General features: G+C 32.2%; 1 protein-coding gene across 3 annotated transcripts in view; it reads left to right on the top strand.

Moving 5' to 3' along the window:
- HGF (hepatocyte growth factor) overlaps positions 1-19848 on the top strand; it is a 105960-nt gene that overhangs the window by 17563 nt on the left and 68549 nt on the right. Inside the window, exons 3-7 of one of the 3 annotated variants that reach the window (XM_051961634.1) lie at positions 263-375; positions 3495-3609; positions 10316-10443; positions 16881-17001; positions 18661-18779. In XM_051961634.1, coding sequence (XP_051817594.1) covers positions 263-375; positions 3495-3609; positions 10316-10443; positions 16881-17001; positions 18661-18779 — 596 coding nt within the window. Of the gene's footprint in view, positions 1-262; positions 376-3494; positions 3610-10300; positions 10444-10676; positions 11670-16880; positions 17002-18660; positions 18780-19848 lie in introns of those variants that run through there. The other 2 variants (XM_051961633.1, XM_051961632.1) reach the window with 2 other exon arrangements.

The following is a 19848-nucleotide window of genomic DNA, read 5'->3' as shown; positions in this document are numbered from 1 at the left end:
ACATTTTTTTAACAAGAAAAGTGTAAAACTAAAAGTGAAAAAGCAGAAGTGAGAAAACTGATATTTTAAGCCAAGACTAGAGAAAGTTAATTTTATTTATTTGTAAGATCATATGAGAAGGTTTGAATGTCATTTGAGTTTCTTTTGTCCCTATGTAATGATTTATTTGCTTACATTTTTTCCTTGATAAACTATATACCCACCACTGTAAAAGCTATGTAAAAAGTGGTATTCCTTTTTTTCATTCAGATATTTTTTTCAGGGCCTTTGCTTTTGACAAAGCAAAAAAACGATGTCATTGGTTCCCTTTCAATAGCATGTCAAATGGAGTGAGAAAGAAGCATGACCATGAATTTGATCTGTATGAAAACAAAGGTAACTTGATTCTCCTTAAATTTTCATCCAAAATCACACATTTTTAGAATTTTAATTGACCTAAGAGATCATCTTATATAATCTCAAAATTAAAAAAAAAAAAAAGAAAGAAAACCTGTCCTGAGACTTGCTGAGATTGCTAATTTGTTGGTGGAAGAACTTGAGTTGAGTGTCCCAGTTTCCTGTCCAGTGTTCTTTCTGCTGTGCCTAGCTGTTTCTCAGATGGGCAACAGTTGAATTCAAAACTTCCTTATAAAAATGATTAATGCTATGTTCACATATTACCAACAAATCAATACTTCATTAGTATCCCCCCCTCAAAATACCTTAAAAGCTGGTTCTTCATAATTGATCAGATTCATTATGCCATCAGTTAAATAATTAAGAGGGGCAGCTAGGTATCTCAGTGGAGAAAGTGCCAGGCAATGGAGTCAGGAAGACTCATCTTGCTGAATTCAAATTCAGCCTCAGGTACTACAAAGCTGCGTGACCCTGAGCAAGTCATTTCACCCTATTTGCCTCAGTTTCTCATCTTTAAAATGAGCTGGAAAAGGAAATGAGACTCTCCAGTCTCTTTGCCAAGAAGATTCCAAATGGGTCACAGAGTGGGACATGATTGGAAAAATGACTCAACAGTAAATAATTAAGAGATGCTAAACCATTTTAGTTAGGGTTTCTTTGATTGGAGAGATTGTCTGACTATTCTTCTGAGAGGAATTGTGACTTGTTCCTCAAAAGAATTTTGTATGCACTACCAAAGATAGCTTTGAAAGTCTCCAAGCTTCAGTATATAAAATGAGACTAGTAACACCTATTCCTCTTGCTTTTCAGGTTTGAAAAAGGTATGAAATTTGCTATATGTTATATAGTATTAAAAATATGTTTATTATTTCAAACAAATTAAATTGTAAAATTCCATGAAACGACATTGGCAACAATTATAACTTGGATACCTGATTTCAAAATTATTGTGATTAAATCCTTTCTATATAAGAAAGATTCAGGAGGAGATTACAATTTATCTAGTTAATTATAATAAAACTAAGCAGAGATATTAAAAACTATTTTATGTTTAAAATAGTGACTTAAAGATAAAATATTTCAGTAATTTTCAATAAAAATGACATTTTGTGGTACAATTTTATATATATATAATCAATCAAATGGCTAATTCTGAGATCTTTACTTAGTGTTGTGGAGATTTATTATAAATCTCTACATGACAGATTTCTGGTTGGTCAAATATATACAGTACTGGGTGCTAAGTATTTGAAGAAAATTCCCCAAAGTGGGTGAAATTAGCAATCTCCCCTTCAAACCATAGACTTGTTTTTTGCATCTGGCATGCTCTAACCACACTGGGTAGTCACCTTACAGTACAGCAGAAAAATATAACCCTCACTAGCTCATTAATAAAATGAATAGTATTTCATCTCCTGGGAAAAGATGCTAGAAAATTTAGGACAGCTTCCTTTCCCTTGTACAAAGTTTGAAATGCAACGAATAATAGAAAGCCAGCATATATGATATTCATTTTTAAATATCAAAATGTTTTAGTAACACTAATTAATATAAAGTGTTGAATACTATTGTAACATGAATCATTATTAAGAAGATTCAAATGGGTCATAATATATCCCTGAATCATAACTACATATGATAAAAAAAAAGCTATGTCATAAGATTAAAAGGTATTCTATTCTATATGTCAATTTTGAATTTTAAGCTGTGATTGCAAATCACCAAATATAAAATTTTTAAAAGGTTATTTTATTTTATTTCTATATTTTGAATTAATATTTTTTGTGAATCACTAATTTAAATTATTTTAACTACTATAGTAAAAAAAAAAACTTGGTATAGCTTTGATAGAGAGATTTGAGGAAAATGAGAATATTCTGTATTAAAAAAAAAACTTTCTTAATTGCATGCTTAAGTAAACTTAAAAAGCAAAATCTAGTTCAAAATACTCCATCAATTTTGATATCTAGACAGAATATGGAGAATATTAACAAGTTTCTTTTTTTCTAAGACATGATTTAAATGGTAAATAACCAAAGAATATTAATCATATCAATAATATTTCCTATTGATTGAAATCATCAGAGCTATAGTTTATAAAATATGTCTATTTTTGACTTTTATTAATGGCAACGAATAGTACACATTCATTTTTAAAATGAAACTTTTAAAGAAATTAAAAGAAATTATAGAAGTGCTTAATAAAACCTATAAGGACATTGATAATTTTTTAGTTGTGTTAATGTATGTGTGTAAAATGTATATCCACTTTGATTGTTTTCCCCATCATTGGCTAGACGCTGATATGGCTAGTGATGCTGAATTTATATTAATGAAATAGTCTCTGGTTATGAAATTTTTTTTTCTATAAATTTGTATACATACCTCTCCATGAGGTAGGAAACAAAAGTGTCATACCAGAAGGGTCAAAACTTACTTCAGGTAGTCCATAACACTTTTGAGTGTTTTGACTGTGACTGGACCAGAATAAATAAATAACCAAAACGGAATAAATAAAAATGAGAAATAATTTAAAAAATAAAAATATAGTAGAATGTATTTAATATTAATGTTAATATGTGGTTTTCTAACTCACTGTGTGGTTTGTTTGGAAGATATTGAGTAAGGTTTAATGGTCCCTATTTCTGGTTGAATTTAACATCAATCTCTTATACATTTAAAAAGATGATTACACTTTCAAACACACATACATATTTGTGTATATGTAATGAATTCTGCTATCTTTGCTTTAATTTGGCAAGTTAAGCCCACATAAGAAAGAACAGGAAAAAATCTCAGTGCAATATTTATAAAACAATTTAGATAAGAATAAAACATATACAATAAATAATGGATTCATTTATCTAAATGAGAGGTTCTGTTGTTCCTTAGTTTAAAATTGATGTTAAAATTAATAATTTCAGTAGTATCATTATTTTTAATACCTTCTCATTATATTAGAACCTTTTCTGTTAATTGAAATAATATATGTCTGTGCTAATTACTTACAGGTTTGAATGAAATTTTCATTTTCATTTTTAAAAAGTAAAGCATATACTTCACATGCTTTTAATATTTTCTCTGCTTTCTTCTAATAGACTACATTAGAAATTGTATCATTGGTAAAGGGGGAAGCTACAAAGGAACCGTATCTATAACTAAGAGTGGTATCAAATGTCAGCCATGGAATTCGATGATACCACATGAACACGGGTAAGAATAATATAAAGAAATAATAATCTAAACATTTTTTAAAAAGCTAATTTAAGAAAATAAGTCCTTTAAGCAGGTTTTAGTACATGTCCATCATAATACAAATCATTGAATCAACTTATATGTGTGTATATACATAGTTGACCTGTCCTTTGTCAAATATTTCATATTTGCTAATTTATCCCTAAAGATTTAGTGTAATAATTTCGTTGGTCTCCTATTTTACAATTGCTTTTATTCTGTATATTAATTATTTATGACTATATATATTATGAAAAAATATAACTGATACAAGCTATTCTTATAAACTCATGCTGACAGTGAAATGTGTATAATTTGGAGAGTAAGGTGAAACTGGATTTTTCTACTAAATTCCTTTTCTGGTTGTGCCTATGGCCTACTGACTTCAAACAATGCAAACCTTTTTTTTTTTTTGGAAGAGAAACAATAGGAATCAGGTTTAGATTCGGAGAAACTCGGGGAATCTAATGCTCTGTGGTTTACTAGACAAGTGTCTATTGTTTCCTCATTGATACTTTCCTTAGTCATGACTGCCATCAAATGCAAGGACAGGGAGGTAGGGAATCTCTTGATGGAAGTACTTGCCTATTAATTTTTGAAGATTGCACTCTGGTGCCTTCCATTTAAAGATGTGTAGGAGTTAAGGACAGATTTAATACTGTATGTGGTTAAAGGATGACAAACATAAGGCCCTGGTAACTCTTAAAGAGATAATAATTCCTAAGATTTAGAATATTTTCCAAGATTAATTTCAGATATTAATTTCATTAAATAAGCACTTAGTTTGTATTATATCTGGTGAAATAAAATGGAAATTTAAGAATTAGACTTATTTCAATATAAAATGACATCAATGCCATTAATAAGAAAAATGGCATTATTAATAGTCTATCCTAGTTCCTTCCTCTACTCCAAGTTGTGGTAAAACATTTGCACTATCCATCTGTACTTTCATACTAACTATTCAGTAATCTATATTTACTATGTATTTAACTTATATTGTGGGTATTGGCACTGACCATAGAAAAAAGCAAAGGTAACTGGTGACCAACCCAAGAAGGGTACTCATGATCTTGTTCTTATTAACATAGTACTTTGGAGTTAACCAGCTGCAACATTTCAGTATCAGAGATTTACAATTCTTATTCTAAATAAAGTAATTTAAAAATAAAATGACATTTAATTTTCCCTAGAACATAGTGCTGTACTTGAATTAAATTAAAAAGAAAATAATTTAGCTTTGTCTTCTCAAAAATTAGCTGGATTTCACTACCTGAATTAGGAAGCTAAAATACCCTTGCAGAAAATGATGTAAGTTATCCATGAACAAAGAAATAACATTTGAAATTGATCTTCCATAGTGCCAGGATGTGCACTGGACTCAACAGAGGTCTTATTTTAATCCCAATATTCTGTGATGGTGAGGCATCACAGATCTAGAGGGGATGGATTTGTAATAGGTCTTCCTGTGAAGTCTAATTGGTTGCTTTATCAACTATGCCTTATTACAGAGAGACTTTCATTTTTTTTTTTTTTTTTGCAAGCTCTCTATGCTTACACTATTTTAGAAAGAAATGACCTTCATCCACTAGTTATTCTTTTGGAGTGTGGTATACAAAAATAAAGTGAAGTGCTTGATTCTTGGACCATATTACAGGGGTAATAGAATAAGAACTATGCCCTTGGCTGAAGTAATGGTATGTTGTTGACTCCTTAAATTGAAATACTTTATAAATAGATTTAATGGCATCATGATGATGGATGGTCAAATGAATAGAAAAGAAAAACTGGAAAATCAGGTGATCTAGGAATATAGATCTAGTTTCTTTATTTGCTGTTCAATATCTTCATTAATGAGGTAAATGAATGTGTAAAAATCATAATATTTTGCATCCATATAAAATATTCAGAGAAGAAAATTCAGGCCAGTATTTTGAAGTTTTGAGCCAAATTTTAAAAAATTAAATTTGAGGACTTCATTTCAGATAATTTCTTAGCCACATCCCCCACCCCTCCCTTAAAAGCTTTTCTAGAGTCAAAGTCAGAGAAAATGTTCAAATTTTGTCTGTATTCTTAATCATCTGTGTGAAGTCTCTTCTCTGACTTATTTTCCTTATCTGTAAAGTAAGAAGTATGGACTAGATAATGTCAAGATTCTTTTTAGGTCAAATTCTATGCCCTAGAACTTCATGAATAGGGGTAGTGACTCTAGTATACTATAGTCCATAGCATAAACTCTCACAAAGTAAGTGCTCCATAAATATAGAGTGAACAAATGAATTATATTCAAAACTTCATTATGCGAACAAATTGAGTACAACATAATGGGGAAGGAGAAGAAATAAGGATTTATATAACACCTATTTAGTGTCCATCATTGTGCTAAGCACTTTATAATGATCATCTGATTTGATCCTTACAACACCTCTGTGAAATATTATGACCATTTTACAGTTGAGGAAACTGAGGCAAACTTGCTCATTGTCTGAGGCCACATCTGAATTCAGTTTTTCCTGATTCTAGGTTCTACACTATATTGGCCAGGGATCCTCAAACTTTTCAAATAGGGAGCCAGTTCACTGTCCCTCAGACTGTTAGAGGGGCGGACTATAGTAAAAACAAAAACTTTGTTTTGTGAGACTTTAAATAAAGAAACTTCATAGCCCTGGGTGAGGGGGATAAACATCATCCGTTTGCCGCATTTGGCCCTCAGGCTGTAGTTTGAGGACCCCTGCTATCCACTGAGCCATCTAGCTGTTTACAATGTGACAAAAAAAAAACAAAATAAAAACAAAAAACAGCTCTGAACTTTCAGCACAGATTAAACATTGGAAATATCAATACAACTACTTAGCACAGTCCCTGGAACAAAATAGTGCTTTAAATAACTTAATTTAACTTAATCTTATTAATACCTAGAATTCATCTAACAATATAAGTTTTGCATAGTCCAGTACATGTATTTTCTCATTGTGTTTTCATAGCAGCCTTGGGAGTTAGGAACTTTTTAACATAAGAAGTTAAATAGGGAGTTGTCCCTATTTAACATAAAAGGAAACTATGGCAGACAGATATCAAGTGATTTACCCCAGGTATACACAGTTACTGTTACTGAAATAGGATTTGAATACAGGTCTTCCCCCTCCAGATCCAGTGTTCTATCAACTATATTAGAAGTCAGCCTTGAAGATCCAATGCAACAGAAAGACAGAAGGTGAATCAAAAGAGAATTATTTGATCTTGATTTCCTGGAAAACTTTTGATAGAATATTTTTAAAATTTTATTTTTAACTTGTACAACAAAGCAAACATTTCCATAATACAGTGCAATAAAAAGTGATTGCATAAGAAATTGTAAATCTGCTATATTAAGGCCAATACTATAATAATGAGCTAACTTTTAATTTTCTCCCCATTTTCTACATCCAGAAAAAAAATGTTCTATTTCTTTTCCTACTATTCTCTCTTCTTTTACACTTATGTCCATTTACATTTATATTTGTGACCATTTTTCTTTCCAAATCTATGTGGATTGGAGTGAGATGATGAGATGGAACAAAAATGATTTTAAAATACTAATTTTTATTTATTTGCTTCTAGTAAGCATTTTTTAAGATGTACCCTGCTTCATTAGATAAGCCTAACTCCATGATTTTACTGATAAGGAAACTAGTCCTCAGATTGGTTAAGCAATGCTGCCCAACACATTACAAGTTAGCAGCAGAGAAGACCCCAGTACTCCATTGCTTTTATCTGTATGGTCAGTGATCCTATCCAGGGGTGTCATGATCCATTATTCACAGAAAGAATAACAATAATATATGAGTTCCAAAAGTCTTAGTGCAGCTTTGATCTGTTCAAGCTTAAAGCTGCACTAGGACTTTTGGGGCACATTGCATTTCTTGCTATAAAAGCTACTAAAGTATTTAAAGTAAAAATGTTTATACATATTTTTTAGAATATACATCTCTTATCCAAAAGGCAGTATATATGTATGTCACTAAATGTTTGTGGAGCTATTGTCATGGTGAAAAGTTAGAAAAAAGGTCAGAAAAGTGTATATATGGTTCAAGTCTAGTAATGTACAATCATAAAATGGGGAAATTCCTAACTTTTGTTAAAAGAATAGCCTAAATTAATTTTAGGGTGATGGAGTTAACTTTCAGATAACAGTATAAAAATTGAAGAATAAAACAAAATAAAACAAACAAATCATATGAAGATTCAGAAGTATATAGAAACTGAGATAATAATAATGATAACTAGCATTTAAATAAGGCTTTAGGGTTTGACAGGTGTTTTTCATATCTCAATTCTTCGAAGTACAAATTATTATTATCTACATTTTACGGATGAGGAAACTGAAGCTGAGTGTGGATGAGTGACTTTTTCAGGGTCACATAGTTAGTACCTGACATATTCAAACTCAGGGTTTCCTATGCCCACCAGTCTATCTACTAAAGCATTTAGCTTTCCTGTATCTCTGATTTCATTAGTAGAAGTAGTTTCCTCATTTAGAATTTATGTCAATGAAATAGATATTATTAATTTAAAAGGAAGAATAATGATTCACATGGTGTAAATACTTGAAGACTTATGAAATACTTTCCATACAACAGCCTTGTGAGATGCACAGACTTGTAGAAACACAGATTTAGAACTCTTGACTCTTCATTTTACTAGTGAGAAAACCAAAACCAAGAAAGGTTAAAGATCACATGGCTATATGTATTTATGATATGTGTGTCTCTATATCTATATTTCTTTCTCTCTCTCTCTTTTTATATATATATATATATACATATATATATATATATCATTCTTGAGTGGGCAAAGCCTTAAAAAATATCAGACCGTTATTTTTTTTTTCTTAAGTAGGAAACGGATTTCTAGGTCTTATTTAAAAAAGAAATTCTCATTTTTATGAAATAGCATTGATGGAAACAATATTATTAGATAAAAATATGTTGACTTTTAATAACATAGCTTTACTTCCTTTTAGCCCTGGTTAATATATTCTTACTTGTGAGAAAAATAACTGATTTGAAAAGAAATATAAAAATACATATTTGTCATACATATTAGTTTGTGTTTAGAAAATACTTCACAAGTATAAGCAAAATGGAATTTTAAAATTCCCTGGCTGCGCAATGTTGGCCACAAAAATTTCCCTGAGGTTTCTTGTTCTCCCACTCTTGCTTACACTCTCTAGCTCTCCTTCTCTTGTTCTGGCTCTCACTCTCATTCTCTTTTCTTCCCTTACCCTTTCCTTCTCTCTTCTTTTCCTCTTTTCTACTCTCTTCCCATACTTCCCCCTTCCCAAACTGTAATGTCATTGATTCTTATAATTATTTTTCTTCCAGAAAGAAAAAAAACAAAAAAAACAACCAAACAAATCCCACTGTCTACCAGTGAATGAATGTGCATGCATGGGGAGGGAGAAAATATACATTCATATATACATACTAAACTGTTTGTTTGTGTATATATAGGAGGAGAGAGAGAGAGAGAGAGAGAGGGAGAGAGAGAGAGAAACAGAGAAAGAAAAAGAGAGAGAGAGAGAAAGAGAATATGAATGAGAATGAGAGAGAATGAGAATAATGAGAATGTATTTGTTATACATCAATACTTCAAACAATATGCTAAGTGCTGGGGATAAAAAAAAGTCACCTTGACCTCAGAGAGTAAAAATTCTCAACTTTTTTTGTGCTGCGTAGATCACTTTAGCAGACTGGTGAAGTCTACAGATCCCTTCTCAGAATAATGTTTTAAAATCTATAAAAATGCTTATGATTACAAAGGAAATCAACTACAGTGAAACCTTTTCCTCTCCCACATGTTCACACATCTATGGGATTGGAATCTCATCCATGTAGCTTTTACTTCTTCCATGCTTCACCATGAGGCAGAGAACATCCTAGGAAATCAAAACAATACTACAGTGTCATTCTGGCTTATGAGGAAGGCCAACTAAAGCTATCCCTTTTATTAGCTACTCCACATTAAGTAGAAGGCAACTAGGTGGCAAAGTAGAAAGAGTGACAAGCCTAGAGTCAGTAGCACCTAAATTTAAATCTGGCCTGAGATACTTATTAGCTATGTGATCCTGTTAAGTCATCTAATCTTCATCTATAAAATGAGCTGGAGAAAAAAAAATGACAGGTCACAAAGAATCAAACATGAGTGAAAATATTAAACCATATCCCCAAATTAGATATCAGCATCATGAATTAGTTTCATCACAAGAATGACAGTTATTCTATCTTGAGCCTAGCAAGCAGAATTTAGGATTCTATCAGACTTATTTAAAGTATTACTTCTCTTTTCTTTCTTCTGCATCTCTCCCTCCTTCTTCCTCCTCTCTCTCTGTCTCTTTCACACACACACACACATACATACATACATATATTTTAGTAATATTGCTATCCTTGTAATTCAAATCACAAAAGTTTCATATGGCTATAATGTGACAGCAGTATAGCAAAAGGAAAAAAAATGAAGCTTGAGCATTTTTCTGATAAAAACAAAGGAAGAAGGTTGTAATTTTCTTCAAATGAATGAGTCTGGGTGGGTTCATAAGAAATAACCCTGCACCTAATGAATAATAAAGCAACATTTGCTATAAGATTTGCATGCTCTTATACTGTAATGATTATCATTTTAAAACTAGCTTTTTGCCTTCGAGCTATCGGGGGAAAGACCTACAGGAAAATTACTGTCGAAATCCTCGAGGGGAAGAAGGAGGACCATGGTGTTTCACAAGCAATCCAGAGGTACGCCATGAAGTCTGTGACATTCCTCAGTGTTCAGAAGGTAAATTAACAACATTAATGCATGGTGGGATACTCTTTCCCTTTAGAGTGGAAATCTAACCTTTGTGACTGTTAATAGTAACTAATCAAATTACCAAGGAAAATGGGCATTAGAAGTGAAGTCCTGTTTATATGTAATTAATTTAGAAATTAATTTTTAAAAGAATTGTTAAATATGGAGGGAATATAGTTCTAGTTTGAATGCAAAATAATGAACATGGTTCTCTCCTGCAGGTGGCAATAGGAGCTGGATGAGTTAAACCCCACAGAGAGAGCCTTGAGGTAGCTTCAGGAATCCCTTCAGGGGGAGTGCAGGAGAGGGAGAAACTCTCTCATTCAGGGGTATGCACATGTGCACACACACATTGCTCCTCCTTGCTTCGGCCCCTTCCTTACAATTCTCAAAGGGGCAGGTTAGGGAGTAGACCTGTTAGTCGTGTATCAATTCCACTCACCAGACAGCTGCTTCTGTGGAAGCTTTGTCCTAGAAGACACCGGAGAAGAATATAGGATTGGGACAATGCAAGCCTTTTTACTCTGTGTGCTTTGGAGGACTTGGTACTTGTGCTTTACTGGACATATGGGAAGCATTGAGCACAACGCAGAATATTATCTGAGAGGTTACAGTAGTGGTTCCCAATCTTTCTTGATTGAAGGCACCCCAAATCCATTTTTTTACCTCCTCCCGCAGCATAAATGGGCATTGTCCGTACTATTGCAGTGGAAAACTGAATGGCTCACAAGATGGAAGAATAAGCATTTCAGCATTGTCTGTGGTTTTATTTACTTAGGTAAATCTGGCTGCTAAATAGCTGGAACTATGACTTTTGTCAGAAATTCGACTTTTTAAAACATACATTCAAAACATGAATCCTGTTGTATTAGGAATTCAATGCTTCATTGTTGTTTTTTAAAGTACTCAGGGGTTTACTGGAATAGTGCCCATGTTTTCAAGCAAGATGTTTCATTAGTTTGCTATGGACCAGAGGCCTTATCCTCCACATGCATTCATTTGATGTTAGGATGATTTTCATTACTATCATTGTTGGTTAATTGTTATAGAGTAATTTTTTTAATTGTTCATTGATTTAAAGTTAATTTAACTTTGTGCTAGAGCCAGTTCCATTTTTGCTTTGTAAACTATCACTTTCCATTCCGTATCACATTTTGTTCATTATAACTTTCTCCATGTTTTCTTCAAAAAAAAAATAAACTTGTCTGTGGTAACTATGAACAAGTCTGTTTTGTATGAACAAGGGTATAACAAAGTATTTGAAGTAAATTTACACATGGGAGAGAAGTTCCTATTTTTAGAGGGTCTCCATTGCTACAGTTTATGTGGAAAAGTTCTGAGCTGTCCCCCAAATCTACTGACTTCAGTCAGATGACTGACTGGCTGGCTGCTTGACTGAATGACTATCATAGACTGTGAGAAGGGAAGTGAAAGCAAAGAATACTTTTCTAGCTTCCCTTATCTTATTAGTCTGTGCACTTTTGGTCTCTGAATTGTCTGCATTTGTTCTTACTCAGAAAAGAAGGCTTAAAATTAGGAATCAGAGTAAAAGCAAAGGCTAAGAGAGGACCCTACTTCCCTTTCCATCCCACCCCCATATCACTGCAGTGTATAATCACATTATTTGGAAATTATTTTAAATATGAAATGGAAATCTAATAGTATAATATTTAGGAGCTTGGACTAATTATCTTTATAGTCTAATTGATAGCTTGAGAACTATTTAGTGGTTATTTGAATTAATGTTATAATAAACCATGTTCTAAGAGGATTATAATACAGTTCCAATTACAAAAGTATATTTTGATTTATTTCCATAAAAAACAAAACAAAAACTCAAAGATAGATATTATCTAAAATATATTTGGCAGTAGAGAAGAAAACCTGCAAATCAAAAAACTCTTAAATAGAACATGTATTGGGTCTTCTACCCACGTGTTCATATCATTATTATTATTAATTAAATGGGATCAGCACAAAGATTTCTGTTGCTCATGTTGCAATTTGCAGGATAGTTAGCTCATCATTTAAAACACAAAGTTTGTATTTGTTTTTATGTTGAATGGATTAGCCACCATCATGAAAATACTTGTGATCTAGTAATTATTTCTAGTGAGAACCCTCTTAAAATTTAGCAAGACTGGTCCCCACAGCAGATATAATCTGTGGTTGGGACCATACTTGAAGCCTTTCAGCTTATTAAGACCTACCAAAGCTTATTTTTTTATGGTATAGCCTTTTAATAGATGAAGTGACTTTCATGTCATGGTGAAGCATCACTTTCTATTAATGTGTGGGACAAATGATTTGACACATCATTTATAATTTTTTAGCTTCTATGAAGATAGTGACTAATCCACAATAGCTAGTTAAAAGTTGTTAGAAATTAAGTGAAATTTGTTATAAATTAGGTATTTAACACTAGATATCAATTATGCTTTTCTTTGAAAAGTGGCTCTTTCACCTATAAGTTATATTAATTGAAATTAATAGAAACATTTGTTTTCTCAGAACATTATGAACTGTTACACATGATGTAATGAAAACACTTTAATAGACAAATTTTTACACAGAAAACAATCTAGAAAATAACAAAAGATTAAAAAGTTAAACCATAAGCGGATTACAATATTTAAAAAAAAATTTCAAATGAAAAAGTTCTGTCATTATCTGTTGTTCTCCACAATATTATAAAAGTTTCCCCATCAATGAACCGATCCTATTATATATATTCTTCATTCAATTAAATCATTCATTTACAGAAAGAAATGTTATGTTTATGTGTGATGTTTGTGAAGTAATATTAATAATTCAGAAGAAGAGAGAAATTGGCTATATATAAATAAATGTCATAACGACTTGTATTTATCTGAAGATATTCTTTCCTAACACATTATAATAAACTTAAGTAAAAGGATTCAAAATAGCATAGGCATAGTTACAGAATATTTACAAATCATTCTTTTAGTATATAAATGAATATCATCTATGCTTTTACATTGAACAACTTATGGAACATAAAAACAAATCTGTTCATTTTTCATTTATTGCTGCCATCAGAAAGATGTTAAAGCTGCATCAGACTTAATGGACTTGTTTTTTTTATACTTTATGTTCATCATTTAGGTTATGTCTTTTCTTAGAAAGGAAAGCTACTTAAAAATTTTATTTGGCTTTTGATTATGTGGCTGAATACAATATTTTATTTTGATTTTTAAATGTGAAGGTTTCATTGTAGCTGGTATAGAAAATAATAAAGATTTTATTAAAGTCTTTAAATAGGATGATAAAATAAGTGGAGGAGGACCAGTAGCAAAGTGAAAGGGCCATATTTATCCTTTACAGTGTGATTGAACTATTGTCAGCTGCTGGAGTCCTTCAGCGGGAAGTCCTTTCAGAAAAGTATTTTTTTTTTTTTTTTTTTTTTTTTGCTGCTGGTAATACACCATTCCTGCCAAATTTGATTGAGATCTGGAATTCTGAAAACTGTGTATGGACATGGAATGGGGAAGAAAAGATACTCCTTGGTTTATTCTTCTCTCATTTTCTTGCCATGCATTGAATTACTTGAAGGTGGTCCTTCTATATCTTGACTAGAAACATGAGTTAGGGCAAAAGATTTCTGAAGCACCAAAAAATTCAATTTACTTATCTTGGGCAAGATGCTCAAGCCATTTTCCCTTTTTCCTCCCATTTTTTCTCCTCCTTGACTCAGCCAGGTAAGTATCTAACAGAGAGCCCCTTTCCCCATTTAGAAAGGGAAGAGGGGAATAAAATGCTGAAGGATTTGATTGACTACATGTAAAAGTGAGTTTTCTGATCATGTGGATGTACGTATATGTATGTTTATATGCAATATCTATATAATATAAATCTATATCTATGTGTGTATACCATTACATCTTAGATCTCAGGGATATTGTTCAAATTCCTTAGTATGACTTTAAAGCCTTTTTACTTTTTGAATCTGATGTCACCTTACCCAACCAATTGCTCTATTACTATTCCCCCTTCCAGCACCCCTGCAAGATTAGTTAATTAATTAATGATTAATTTGATTAATACTGTCTTTTCATTCAGTAAGCTCATTCCTTTTACTTAGAGGGTTCCACCCCTGAGCACCTTTGATTATATTATACCCTCAGCTGTAGATTAGTTTCCTAATATTTTCCTAATTTCCTAATGGCTTTCCCTCTTTCTTGTTTTTCTGACTCCTCATTTGCTGTCCATATTCTAAGGCACATTGTTAGTCATATTTCCACTACTATGCCTTCCCTGATCTCAGTTGCCCATTTTATCTTGCAAAATCTACTTTTCCAACACATTCCAACATATAATCATAAATTACTATAATGAACAATCATATATCTTCCATTATATTTGTATATCTGCTTCTCCAACTAGATTATGGATTCTATAAACACAAGACTTAGATTTATATTTATTCTTGTATCCATTCTATATCCTCTTCTCCATCTTCCATTGTACTAACTATAATGTGGAATATAAAACATATGTTCAATACATGATAATGAGATTGATAGTGATAACCAACATCCATATAGTGCTTTAAAGTTTACAAAATATATTATTTTTATCATCTCACTTAATCCTAACAATAAAAATGGATCAATTCTTGTAATTATGTTTAAAACATATTATTAAGAAAAAGTTACACCTGCAAGAGGAAGACACAGTAGACATTTATATTTGACTATTTACATATTGTTTACATGCAATGATGAAACTTTCCGTAGTCTTATTCTGAGAAAAGGAGGAAACAAAGAATTTTACTTTACTTATATAAAAACACAGTAAAATATAGAAGGGTCAAAACTAAATAACTGTGTAAACCATTCATATGTGAAACTGAAATGTCCTGACATCTGACCTATTTGAAAGGTATTAATGTGAAAATGATCAGTGTAGAGGATATAGATCAATCCAAATCCCTTCAACAATGTGTTGTTAGCCCCTTTCATTTGCATAGTAAGTACTTGCAAAATTTAATTAGCTAGGGCTTCTCATCTTGGGAATGAAGAAAAGTCTGATTCAGTGCTTTGTCTTGATGTACTGATAAATCAACAATGAAAGGAATCAAAAGTGGGAAAACAAAGTAATGATGTGTTTATACCTGAAACATTATTATAATAAAATGATTAGTAAAAGCACATATATTCCTGAATTTAATCTTCTAGTTTTATCTGTTTATCCCTGGGACAGATTATATTTGAAGATGGTTGGGTTCTCTTCAGCTTAATATCAGTAGACACCAAATTCACCCTGAAATAATAGGAGTAGTACCCAAGCAAATTATACAACAATTACAAACTTCCAGGAATAATTTCCAGGAGATAAGCATTTATGTTTTTCTTTTGTATGTGTTATATCATAGCATCATTTAATCATTTGAAGAATCCCATGTTCAGTTAAGAAATGCTAAAGATAAAAGACCAGAATATCGTGAGACTAGAGTTCTCAGCATAACATTTGTGAAGAAAGTTTGTTGTCTAAAATAGAAATGTTTGTTTATAGGGTAAAGTCTTTATGAACATAAATTATTTCATGATCAGTATATCACCAGCACCTAGCACAATGTCTTGACAAAAATAAGTGATTAATAAAAGTTGGTTAACTGGCAGGTTCAGTACCTTTAAAGAGGAGAAAGTACAACAAATTAAATATAGGACAATTTCTATTATGTGATTTTGTATTAACAATTATGTACAATATCTACATATAAGAAAAATTTAAGAGAAATCCTATTTTAGTCAACATTATTATTATTATTAATACAGTCTGTGGATTAATTGGGATGCTTAAATATGTCTATTGGATAAAACATAGTGTCTGACACAAGACAATATGACTTCCTAGATTGGTTGGTTACCTTCTTGTGACCTCTATTTTGGGTGTCTGGCTTTTATTTTATTACAACCTATTAGATCATTATAGGGTGAACAACTTGCTCTGTTAGTAACTCAGATGGTATAGAAAATGAATGGTTTTAGGACTTCTGGGGAGAAAGTAAACCCCTGTTTAAAATCTTCTAGATGCTTTTTGTATGGTGATTAAATTCTGATTTTGTTCTTGATCTGGTTGAAACAACCAAATCTTAGATAGCTAGTACTTCACATTCAGAGTAATCTGACACTATTCTAAATATGTTTTAAATTTAAGATTTTAAATTTGATTTTTCAATACATCATCTCCTATTACACCATTCTGAAGCTGGCTGAAGGAATATTTTTAGACTAAGCTTAAAAACAATAATTGTATAGGATCCTATGTTAGAATACTCTATTAAAATATCATTTTTTTTAAATTTCATGATTAAAAAGATTGATATTTTAATACAGCAGTGGTGTCCTTTTTAGCCCTGTCTTAGGCTACTAACATGCTAATATTTACTTTTCTTTTGGTAGTTGAGTGTATGACTTGCAATGGGGAAAGTTACCGAGGTCCCATGGATCATACTGAATCAGGCAAGATATGTCAGCGCTGGGATCACCAGACACCACACAGACACAAATTCTTACCAGAGAGGTAAACATGTCTCCTGATGTTGTGTTGGCTCTACTTTTGAAAGTTCTCTTTTAATCACCAGTTCAAACCCTTCTACATTCCCACTTTGGGGATGATGTAGATTGTACCAGTGGCCCAATAAACAGTTAGAATCTTTCCCTTAATATATATGATACTTTAGACACAGTTTTCAGGACCATCAGAGTTCTAGGAAAAGAGTTTATGATGAGGACATAATTACAGAGTTATGGCTCCATCTGACACTAACTCAAGCCCTCAGTGGTTGGAATTCTCACCATCAAGATACTTCTGAGGACAAAGAATGTAGCAAATGGGGTATACCAGAACATCTGCATGACTCATTTCTTTAATTCTTGCATGTCCTGAGGGAAGGGAGAGGTATAGAAGAGGAAGATTCATTAACAATCCAGTACATCTAAACTGTGGGAGCTGATAATAAATTGGCTATCACTACTATTGGCCTTTAAGTGCGTGTCTAGGGCAGATAGTATTATACAATGAAAGGATTGCTAAATTTAGAGTCAGAGAAATTGAGTTGAAATCCCAGATTTGCAACTTATTTCCTAAGTGATCTTGGGCAAATTACATTCTCTTGGAGTTTGGTTTTCTTTTTATGGACTAAAGGACTTTTAAGATATCTTCAAATTCTACATCCAAAATGTAGATCCCGTGAAATAAGATGCTTTTTAATGTGCCTTTTTCAAGTCACATATATTATTAACATGAACTATATCTCTACAGGTGATGAGAAGTGAAGAATTAAAACAAATGCAAAACTAAAACATAGGCTTGTTCTGATGAATTAGTCAGATTGTGTATGTGAATACTATACAAATGAATGTAGATGCATCCAAACTCTCAACTTTCCCCCCACAAGAAATAGCTTGGGCATGAATTATTTTGGTAATTATCTCTATTATTCATTTCATTTTGCCTTGAAATTTTATGTCTTTTTAAACAAGTCTTTTCAATTTAAAATATATGAACAAAAATACAAACAAATAATTATGAAGAAATTTCATTTCCCCTCTTATTTTGGGCATTTACTAAGGCATTTGTTTGATCCTTTTCTAATTAAACCCCTGCTTAAAAAATGGCACCTCTCTTTTAGGTAATACCTCAGGGAATATGGTAACAATTAAAATCAAACAACGAATTCAGACTCTAATAAGTTAAATGTAGGAGAGAGCAATGTATTTTTTACTATGAAGACGATGAGGGCATGACCTAGAAATGCTCTATTAGTGGAATAAAACAGTCATTAATAATGGAGCTATTGAAACATAATTTTAATTTTAAACTCAATAAGATGTCTTACAGAAGGACCAGTTTTCTTAAAGAGCATTCTATGGCAGGTCTTGTTTATGTAATCCATTTTTAATTGGATTCTATGTGATAGAGATTCAGTTTTTGTCTCTGGTTCTGGGCTACTAGAAAGGCCTTAAATAATTAGCAGAGTTAACTGTATATAGCACCCCGCACTCAATAGTATATTAATGTCAACCTCATGGTAGCAAATTCTAATAAAGCACAACTCCAGTGAAATGTTTCTTTTTCTGGCTCACAGGAAAATCTTAGTTGAAAAGCACTCCTTGAACAGAGGGTTGGGTGGTGTTTCCAGGCAGATTTACATGACACGTTTCTTGGTGTGGTTTGCAGATATCCTGACAAGGGCTTTGATGATAATTATTGCCGCAATCCTGATGGCAAGCCGAGGCCATGGTGCTATACTCTTGACCCTGACACCCCTTGGGAGTACTGTGCAATTAAAACATGTGGTGAGTTAGAGACAAATTTATTGCTTCCTTTTCCTCTTGAGGGCTGGGTGTAAGTGGACAATTATCCATGAGATACGTTAGCAACTCATTCCACCCATACTTTGAATTTTACTGTTTTTTCCCTATATCTTAAAAAGTTTTCATTATGGAGTATTCACCCTTTTATATAGTGTCATTCTTTCAAAGTACTTTAGACATCTAATTTCATAAGCAAGGTATGGAAACAGGAAAAGGTTCTTCATCATATCAAAAGGATGAACATGTGGAGAGAAATTGAGGTTAACAGACATGTTTGAGGTTTCAGAGAAGTGAAAACTGAGACCTCTGTTTTTCTACTTCTACTCCTGCACTCTTTCTGTTACAGAATATTTTCTCCTTGGAGAGAATCCATGTGCTGCCAATGCACCTTGGGCTCTCCCTTGATGAATGACATATATAGGAATTAAGGATAATAAGCCTAATAGAAACTTCTAACACTCTCAATGTACCACTAGCTAATCCTAACCTAGCTGTCTGCTCTCATCTGCAATTTGCACCACACAATTCCAATTCAGTCTGCTCCTTTGCAGCTCTTTCCTTCAGTGTTGACTTTCTTTCACATGTCTTTGCACAGGCTGTTTCATAACTCAGTTCAATTACAAAAAAAAACATTCATTAGGTACTGTGAACAAAATACTGTGTGATAAGCATTGAAAAAAGATAGAAGTTTCTGTCCTTAGTTGGGAAGGTTGGGGAAAAGGAGAGTTGTGTAACCTCTACTGGCAATTAGAAAAAAAGATAATTTTAGCAGGGAAAATTTCATGTAATAAACTCCTTTCTGTTTTGTTTCGTGCAATCACTGTTTTGGTCCTGTCCTACGTCTGATTAATTCTGCCAATTTAAGATTAAATGTTTGCTTTGTATAAGGTGAGAGGCAGTAAATAGGCCAGCCTTAAAGTCAGAAGATCTGAGTTCAAGTTCTGACTATGATACATAATAGCTGAGTAAGTCACAGCTTTTATTTTACAGATAAGTTGTCTATCCATATTAGTAGAGGAAATTTCCATATCTTAGAGATTCTAAAGTGGAG

The sequence above is a fragment of the Antechinus flavipes genome, chromosome 5, assembly GCF_016432865.1.
Source record: "Antechinus flavipes isolate AdamAnt ecotype Samford, QLD, Australia chromosome 5, AdamAnt_v2, whole genome shotgun sequence".
Classification (NCBI taxonomy): domain Eukaryota; kingdom Metazoa; phylum Chordata; class Mammalia; order Dasyuromorphia; family Dasyuridae; genus Antechinus; species Antechinus flavipes.
This window is presented reverse-complemented; position numbering and strand designations above follow the sequence as displayed.